The sequence below is a fragment of the Nicotiana tabacum genome, chromosome 12 (assembly GCF_000715075.1).
Source record: "Nicotiana tabacum cultivar K326 chromosome 12, ASM71507v2, whole genome shotgun sequence".
Classification (NCBI taxonomy): domain Eukaryota; kingdom Viridiplantae; phylum Streptophyta; class Magnoliopsida; order Solanales; family Solanaceae; genus Nicotiana; species Nicotiana tabacum.
This window is the reverse complement of record NC_134091.1, coordinates 7,337,023-7,346,529: the sequence shown is the minus strand read 5'-3', so window position 1 is coordinate 7,346,529 and position 9,507 is coordinate 7,337,023. Positions and strand designations below refer to the sequence as shown.

The 9,507-nt window shown below is 33.1% G+C and overlaps 1 protein-coding gene across 6 annotated transcripts; it reads left to right on the top strand.

Annotated features, from left to right (window-relative positions):
* The first annotated feature begins 821 nt into the window (after window positions 1–821).
* Window positions 822–5,544, top strand: LOC107776186 (protein BASIC PENTACYSTEINE6). Of its 6 annotated transcripts, none has more exons than XM_075226110.1 (4): window positions 822–839; window positions 2,907–2,963; window positions 3,247–3,387; window positions 4,408–5,544. In XM_075226110.1, exons 3-4 carry the CDS (start codon window positions 3,334–3,336, stop codon window positions 5,335–5,337), a joined length of 984 nt encoding a protein of 327 aa, XP_075082211.1. In that variant the 5' UTR covers window positions 822–839; window positions 2,907–2,963; window positions 3,247–3,333; the 3' UTR covers window positions 5,338–5,544. The 6 variants fall into 6 exon arrangements, with proteins under 6 accessions (XP_075082211.1, XP_075082212.1, XP_016451531.1 ...); XM_075226111.1 differs by having other exon boundaries at window positions 826–843; XM_016596045.2 differs by having other exon boundaries at window positions 836–1,421.
* Window positions 5,545–9,507: the final 3,963 nt, after the last annotated feature.

The window sequence follows — 9,507 nt, the reverse complement described above, 5'->3', positions numbered from 1 at the left end:
AAAAAATTCATGTCCTACATAAATTCTCATATGCTATATTATGATTTCTCGCTTTGTCCCCACTTATCGAAGTTATTATTTGTCATATAAATAAGTGAAATGATAAGATCATATTGATATATCTCTTTATCTACTCTTAAATTAGATTATTTGAACTTGAAGAACAATTGTCAAAAAAAATTCCAAAGTTATTTGTCAATTTGAAAAAAAAAATACTAATATGATGAAGTTGAAAAATAATTGAATTGAATTTTTTTTAATCAGTTAAAAGAGCTTAATTATTTATTTAGTTTATCAAAATTTTGCTGCCTTTATTAGTTTCAAATGTAAGTTTGGCCATTTCCTTCCATTAATTCTATGCACATCCTCTTAGAAAATATAACACGTAACATTTATATTCTTAGTATTATAATATTATAATATTGTATATGGTAAATGTAATTGGTTTTTATACCCTAAATATTAGAAATTTCTTTGTAGTTATTCAAATAAGGAAAACTTTAATAAGTAAAATTTTAGTTGACTTTAAAATTCTAAATATTAGGGAAATGAATAAATAACTATTTTATCTAGTATGAATATACTTCCTTTATTTCAGTTTAAATAAGATAATTTTTATTAGTCCGTTTTACAAAAAAATAACTACGTTGCTTAAATTGAAACAGAGAACTTTTATGAGATGATAAAGAAACTTTTAAGACAAAGGAAGGAAGAAAACAAAAAGATGCTGGTATGGGGTGGTCTTGGTATTAACAGGTAAAAATATAAAATTAATCAATAAAATACAAAAAAGAAAAATCCCCCCAAAAAGGAAAAAAGAGTTGATGTGTGATGTCAATGTGGGTGTTGTACTCTTCCTCTTTGCTCTTTTTTTCTTTCAACTACTGCTCTTTCTTCACTGATATTTATTTCCTTCAAGTTAGGGTTTTTAACTCCATTTTTCTCTTTATTTTTCTTCTTCCCAATTATGTACAACTTTACTATGTAAGCTTTACATGTAGTCTTTTAACTCTTTAATGGGTGTATCTTCTTTTTTTTCTTCTATTTTTTCTTTTTATTTATTTTGTTGAGCAGTTGAATTTATGTTTATACTTAATTCAGTTGGGGTTGAATGGAAAATCTTGAGCTGTAGGTTTTGATGAGTGTGTTTCAGCTTGTTTATGACTTGGTTTGAGCTTGAATTTGGGTTATTTATTGTTTTTGACTTGCTTTGATTTTTGGGGTTTCACTTTTCTGAACTGGGTGTAATTTGTTTCCCAGAATCTTGATTAAATGATTGTTTAATTCCTACTGAAGTTCATTACCTGTTCATGTAATTGATCTACAAGATTTCATTTTTAAAGTGCCAATTTTTTACTTTACTATTTTTTGTTGTTGTAAAGATTGGTTCTTTCTATGCTGAAAGACTTGTTTTTTTTTTGGTAAGACTCTTTTTTACTGCTTTAGTTTAGATTAAGTCAGGCATTTTCTAATGAACCACTTATTAGCTTTAGAACATTCAGACCTCAATTCAATTTTTATCTATTGTGTGTAGAGTGTATGTCGTTGAGCCGATACAGTTAACACTGTTTAGTTGGAAGAAAGAACTAGTTAGAGTTAAGCACGCCGTTATGATACAATCTTCAAGCTTGGGTTTTTAATCTTCTTAATTTTTTCCTGTTTGAGTTTGGAGCTACTCTTTAGGTTGAATTGCTTGTATTGAAATTCTTAAGGCGATTGATTATTGGCATTGGTGTAATTTCGTTGCTCTGTCTACGTGGTTGAAACCACAGCAGTTTTTTTTTTTTTTTTTTGGATGAAAAAGTAAGTCCATAGTAAGCTGTAGTCGTGGAAGATAACAAATGAGTACTGTGTTTGTCCATCTTATTGCAAGTTTTTAGCACGAAGAAACAATTTACTACCTTATATAGCTATACCTGTTCCTTACTTCCAGTTAAGTGGAACAAGTTCAAGAACCGAAATATGTCCAAATGATTGTTCATGTTTGGGTGAAGAGATAACACTAGTTAAAAAGTGTGCCCTTTCCTATATTATCGTAATTCTTTTGGGCAAATAGATAACATGGAGCTTCCATTTTTCGTGCCGGCCATTGATAGTCTGATATGAGCTATGTTGCAATGTTTTTCAGAAGTTAATACTGCAAAAATTCTCCTTTTGATCTGTATTTTAGCTTGAATTTCATCCCGAGATCAATTATAAATGATACTAACATGATGTAACAGTGCTATGTTTCTTCATTTTTTCTTTAAGATATTTTTTCTACGCTTATTTATATTTTTATTTTTTCTATGCTTATCTGTAATAGTGTCAAGGGGCTGCCGCATTGGCCTTAGATAGCTTAGCACCAACTATAATTTTGTACTTGTTCAGAATTGGGGATGCTCTCTTTATGGCATCTTAGAACGAATTAATCATGCCGGTTTAATGTGCCAAGATCTTCCAATGGCTTTTTCTGTCACGGGTTTATTGGGAGATTGTCCGGTCTCCGATTTACACCATTTAGCTGTTCCAACAGATTCTGCTGAAATAATTTTGAAAATACTTAGTCCTGAGTCTTATCCCGAATTAGCTTATTCATATCTGTTCTGCCTTTCAGCACCTCCTATGAATTTAATTCTACACGTTTTATGTCATGTCACTCGGTTGAAATCTGATTATCAGAATTGCTTTATCTTGTCCTAACTCGTAACTAATCTGCGCTTTCATTTCCCCTTCTGGGATGGATATTAAATTTTTATGTCAAGTCCGGATTATTGTAATCTCTGGACCTCTACCTATTTAACAGCACAAATATGTGTATTTCCACCGTCACCAAAGCGTTAAAAATCTCCCGTTCTTTGCTTGTCCCTGCTTCCTTACGTTTCTCTCAAGGTCAATGGAGCTAACGATGAGTGTTTGTCTTTCAGGTTCTTTACGATTCAGCCTTGATTAAGAGAATGCAGATCTGAGTCTGTTGGTTGTTGGTAAGTTTGTGATTGCTGAATTCATTTATTATCTCAAAGCTCTAAATCTATGTATATGCTTCCTGAAATGGAATGGATTAAAATTGTTGGATTTTTTCCCCTTTTTACAACTCTTGTGTTTCCGTTATTTTCTTTTGTTAAGAGCATTTGAAGAGAAAGGTTCGATGGTTGATTCTTCCTGCTCGTGTAGTTTTTTAAGTATTAGAGATATATGGCATCCGGCGACACTATCCATGCCGTGAAGAAGATGTGACGTGTTTTATTTTCTAAATTTTGGCGACAGGGATTGATTTTCCTTGATGAGTATATGTCAGTTTTATCGGAGTGAAGGCTGAAATTGATTTTGACATTAACCACCCACATATATCTTATGGATGACAGTGGGCATCGTGATAACGGAAGGCATAAACCGCCTCAGGGTCAGGTATGTAGCAGCAGTTAAAGTTGATTTCCAGTTTCTTAGTTTGGATCTTAACTAGGATTCCCAGGTGTTGTAACCAGAGGAGAATCCAAGATTTAAACTTGATGAGTTCAATCTTTATGTTCTTTGTTGAAAACCCGTTGAACTTTAAAAACTATGGGTTCAAAATGTACCATTTACTGAAGTTTTAGAGATGTTACACATGTATATCTAAGCGTTGAACACGTACCTTCTTATTTACATCCGTCACTGATAGTAACTAATTATAGCCTGTTTGGCCAAGCTTCTCAAGACAAAAAAAGTGCTTTTTTTCCCAAAAGCATTTTTTTTTCCTAATTTGAGGTGTTTGGCGAAGCTTATTTGGGAAAAAAAAGTGCTTTTGGGAAGAAGCAGAAGCAGTTTCAGAGAAGCAGAAAAAAGTAGCTGCTTTCCAAAAGCAGAAGCAGTTTTGGCTTTTCTTCTTACCTAAAATACCCTTAACAAAATATAGTATATACCAAAATAACCCTTAAACCTAATACTTAGGATATTGATTTATAAATATTTCTTCTTATTTTTTAGGAAACTTTCTAATATATAGTGTCTTTAGGGGTGAATGCTTTTATATTTGTTGAAGGAATTTTAATATATTTAACTTATATTAAAAGAATTAAGTACTTTTTAATTTTATTTTCATATTTTACTTAAATAAAATGAATTTTTTTTAATTATTGCATGTAATAACAAAATTTTAATATTATTTATTTACTTATAATATTAATTATTAAGTAAATCTATTCATGTCCTTATTCGTAATTTGACACTTAAAAGCACTTTCTAAAAAGCTTGGCCAAACACAAATTATTTCTCAAAAGTGCTTTTCAGACTGATTAGCCAAACACAAACTGATTCTCTTCAAAAGTACTTTTTTCAAAAGCACTTCTCAAAATAAGCTGATTTCTCCAGCTTGGCCAAACAGGCTATAAAGGCTCCGTTGAATCTGTTATATGAACAGTGGATTCAGTTTTTTCCCCCATATTTCAGTGGTTGATGCAGCATCAGCCATCAATGAAGCAGATAATGGCAATCATGGCAGAAAGAGATGCCGCCATACAAGAGCGGAATCTGGCCCTTTCTGAAAAAAAGGCTGCCTTGGCAGAGCGCGACATGGCTATCCTTCAGCGGGATTCAGCAATAGCAGAACGAAATAATGCAATCATGGAACGGGATAACGCTATTGCTACTCTTCAGTATCGGGAAAGCTCGATAAGTGGTGGTGGTCAGATTGCCCGGGGAGTGGTAAAACACATGCACCATCCTCAACAACATGTACATGTACATCATCAGCCACATATGGGAGAACCTACATATAACCCGAGAGACATGCACGTGAATGAATCCATGCCAGTTTCACCTGTTGCACCGGAGCCCACAAAGCCCCGTCGGAACAAAAGAGCTAAGGAGCCAAAGGCAATGACGGGTTCCAAGAAGACTCCAAAAGCATCAAAGAAAGTAAAAAGGGAAACTGAAGATCTTAACCAAACGACATTTGGCAAGTCACAAGAGTGGAAGGGTGCACAAGAGATGGGCGATGCAAGTGATGACCTTAATAGGCAGTTAGCTGTGTCAAAACCCGATTGGAAGGATCAAGACCTGGGGCTAAACCAAGTCGCATTCGATGAAACAACAATGCCAGTCCCAGTTTGTTCCTGCACTGGAGTTTTAAGACCTTGCTATAAATGGGGAAACGGAGGTTGGCAATCCTCATGTTGCACGACCAATTTGTCGATGTATCCTCTACCAGCCGTTCCTAACAAGCGACATGCCCGAATTGGTGGTCGAAAAATGAGTGGAAGTGCATTCACCAAGCTGCTTAGTCGTCTGGCGGCAGAAGGCCATGATCTATCAAATCCAGTCGATCTCAAGAACCACTGGGCAAAGCATGGGACGAACCGCTACATCACCATCAAATAATGTTACCGCTCATTACATTCCTTTATTGTGGGTGAGAGAAGGATTCTATTAGCGCAAATTTAAGTTTATCGTCCTAAAATGTCAGCTGTTTGCTTCATAGTTGTATCAACGGGAGATAACTGTAAAGAAGCATTGTATTCAGGAAACTTTCTGTTGTATCAAACGTTGATGTTAATTTATTGAATATCTAGTGTGATGGTTTTATAAGGTTCTTGACTCTGTTTACAGTAGTTTGCTTCTTTTTGCTGGCCTTCTCTATTTTAAAACCTTGCAGATAATATCTGTCCCAACTATTCTCTTTTGTTTACTGCCATAAAAAAACTTGTTCTAACATTGTTGCACTACAACAACGACAAACCCAGTATAATCACACATAGAGGGTTCTGGGGAGGATAGTGTGTTCTTACCCCTATCTTGTAGAGATAGAGAGGTTGTTTCCAATAGACCCTCGGCTCAGAGAAGCATGAGCATCATAATAATGAAGAGAAAAACAAGCGCAACAACGAGAAGTCACGTTAAAGCAGCATAAATAAAAACCAGACAGTAAGATGACCAAAGTGAAAGAAACGACAAGTAGTCATAAAAATCAAATACCAACAAAATATGAAAGTACGTACTAATACTACTGATAAGAACACGGAGGACACTAAACTAACTAACCTACTATCATAATCCTCGACCTCCGTACCTTCCTATCAAGGGTCATGTCCTCGGTCAGCTGAAGATGTGTCACGTCTTGCCTAATCACCTCTCCCCAATTCTTCTTCGGTCTGCCTCTACCTCTCCTCAGGCCCTCCAGTGACAACCTCTCACATCTCATTGACTGAGGTGTCTGTGCTCCTCCTCTTCATATGTCCAAGCCATCGAAGCTTCGTTTTCCGCATCTTGTCGTCAATAGGGTCAAACCCATCTTGTCCCAAATAACTTCATTCCTAAGGGGTTCTAACATTGTTACTCTCTTAACTAATTTTCGTTTTCTTTTGTATGAGAACAACGATTAGACAACAATAATGAACGCAATAGGACTCTAAGGTGTTGTTTGGTTCGAAGACAAGTTAGTCAAAAATTAGCAACGCGGGGATTAGTAATACGGAGATTCTTTTTCTTCTTATTGGATCTTTTCAAGAAAAATAAGAAATAAATTATATTCGGTTTGGTTTTTAATCTATTTATCTATCTATATCTATATCTATCTACATCTATATCTATATTATTATAAAAGCACGAATAATTTATGCTAAATGTTGAACGACTAAAATATCCTCGAAATATTGATCAACTTTTATGCCCTTAAATATTTGTATAATTTAAGGATCTAATTGTACATTACCTAAAGATGGAATTCTTTTTCGATTTAAACTACACATACACCGGCCCTACAAACTTGATCCTACCTGGATTTGAAAGACACGTCCATAATTCCCTCTTTTTTTATGTGTAAGATGCTTATATGCATATAATGAAATTGCATACATGGAGCTATAACCTCTTTTTGTATTTTGTATTTGTTTTATTTCCTGTATGGTTTTATTGCTATCTCACAAAAATTGAGTCATTATGTGTTGAAATAGGGAGGAAAAAAGTTAAATAAAAAGCTTAAAGTTTTGATTAGACCAACCATAATAAAATTATTCATCTTTGAAGCCTAAAAATTTACATATAACAAATTATTTAGAATTCCAAGGTCCTTAAATGCAGTAAAGTTTTATTATACCTTCGTAATTGATGGAGTTTTATACCTTAAAAATATCAGTCCCTCGAGAAAGGTAATAGATGAGTTTTTCATGTATAAGAAACTTATTAGTATATGAATAAGTCTTTTCAAAATTTATAGTAAAAACAACTAAAGAGACATACTCCTATATTTATTAGTCTTTCTAAAATCAATCCTAAACAAAGATAGAGAGGATACAAGCATGACGAACTATACCAAGTAAGGGAGCAATACATGCCTCCTTACATTAATTTGATGAATGAAAGCAAATTAAAGCTTATGCAGTTAGATTTCTACGATTTCAGTATCTATTTTATAGTTCAACTAAATATGTTCTGAATATTAATGCGGTTAAAAATATTACTACTTTTTTACGCAAAGTTTCTACTACATGACAATAATTCTATGGACGACGTGGCAACACACGTCTATAGAGACTAGTTATATTAAAAGCACGAAGGCCATTAGCGAAATGTTATTCGCTTTTTTTACCCTTTAAAAATTAATTTCACACTGGACAAAATAGTCATTTAATTATTTTTCTAATATTTAAGAGTTTAAAATCAACTAAATGTTTTATTATTAAATCCAACATAAAAGCCTCCACCAACCACCCTTTATTATTTATTTTTCCAGATTACTCCATGCCTAGATTTAAAATCTAGGCATTCAAAATCTCTGAAAGGATCACATTAAAAGACCAAGTCATTCAAGGACTATTCTGTATTTTGAAGCAATCTTCCTGCATTTCCAACTTTTATTTAAATTTTTATTTATGCTGGTTTGATTCTCGGATTGGCACTCAAGCCAGATTGTGTTATTAAAACGATATGGTATAAGGTAGAACCGTAGAAGGAATAACAACTCTAATCAATGATAAGTCAATAAAAACATGAAATCTCTGTGTAAAATATTGATCACCTTTTTACTATTTAAAAATAAAGTTTACATTAAATATAATACTCATATTATATTTTTTAAATATTTAGACCTTTAAAATTAACTAAAATTAGAATATTATTTTGTTAATTGAACTATTTAAAAATTCTTAATATTAAGTAATTTAAAATTAAGTAGGACTTGACTTATATTAATTCTTTCCACAATTAAATGATATAAAATAATTATAACTCCTTCCTTCATATTGGAATATTTAATATCTTTTCTCGACAAAATAATCCTGAAACTCTTCTACTTTATTTTTTGCTTCTTAAAATATAAAACTTGCACATACATATTCCACACGAAAAGTATGATGGGAATTCAGTAACTTTTCATAAATTATTAAATCAGAGAAGTGATTATGTTTGAATAATTTGTTTGTCTTATTAAATTTCATGTTTTAGGAATGCTTTCTTTGCCCACACACGTTTCGCAAAGTTATATAAATGATAAATTATTTTACCATTTTAGTAACTAAACCTCGCTACATAAATAATATTGAAATATTTGAGGGGAGATAAATTGAAAAGACAGAAGATATAATTTTTCAATTTGTGTTATTCGATAAACTTTGAAGAATCCTAATAAAAGTATAGTTAACCATATCTATGTCTTCTCAAATGAATTTGAGAATTTATTTTCAAAGATATTTCCATAAAATCTCTTAAATCTTTAAGATTGTGTTCTTGTTCAAACTAAAAGGTACATGTGATATTTTATGAAATTGAACTTAAAAAAAATTATAAAATTGGAAGAAAGTTTAAGGTGGAATACATGCACCACATTCTACTATAGAATAGGATTCTATTCAATCACCAGCGATATAATTATTTCAACCAAAGACCTAAGAGGATCATATATCATGGCAAAGGAGGCTATGGACGAAGAAAACCGTAACTGTTGTGTCCGTCTGGCGGATCCAGGGCCTAACGACTGTCATTGTTGTGTTGGAGAAGACGATGGCGCTAATTTTCCTCCCATTGCGCGCGTTTATAGGTACAACAACAACATACCCAGTAAAATTCCACTAGTGGGGTCTGAGGAGGGTAAGATGTACGCAGACCTTACCCCTACCCCGAAGGGTAGAGAGGCTGTTTCCGGGAGACCCTCGGCTCAACATAAGAGACAATAATATCAGAAAAGAAACGAAAGAAGAGATCTGTAACAACTTTTGTAGGTGTTCAATGTTAATTTTTGGATTACTAACTTTTGTTTCGTATATAGTAGTAGTATATATAGTTGCAGTCATAATAGGTGATCGCTGCAACGCGACCTGTGGTTATCTGAGCATACCCATTTTCTTTTGCTTTTTGACTGTTATTTTGTGTCTTACACGTCCGTAAGATTTGGAATATAGAATGAGAAGAAGTAATTTCTGGTAGACGAACAAGTTTAGGAGTCAATTCTACTGTTTTCCCCGTTGTTTAATTATAATACTAAGTGTTAGTGATTTCCCAGTTCCTTGTACTCTTTATTGTATTTTGGTGATTATATTTTCTTGGTTATTAATACAA

Excerpts from the sequence above, each read along its gene's own strand:
- LOC107776186 (XM_075226110.1), top strand. The coding sequence starts at position 3,334 with ATGGATGACAGTGGGCATCGTGATAACGGAAGGCATAAACCGCCTCAG. Across the intron at positions 3,388-4,407 it reads ATAAACCGCCTCAGGGTCAG|TGGTTGATGCAGCATCAGCC; the intron begins GTATGTAGCAGC and ends CCCATATTTCAG.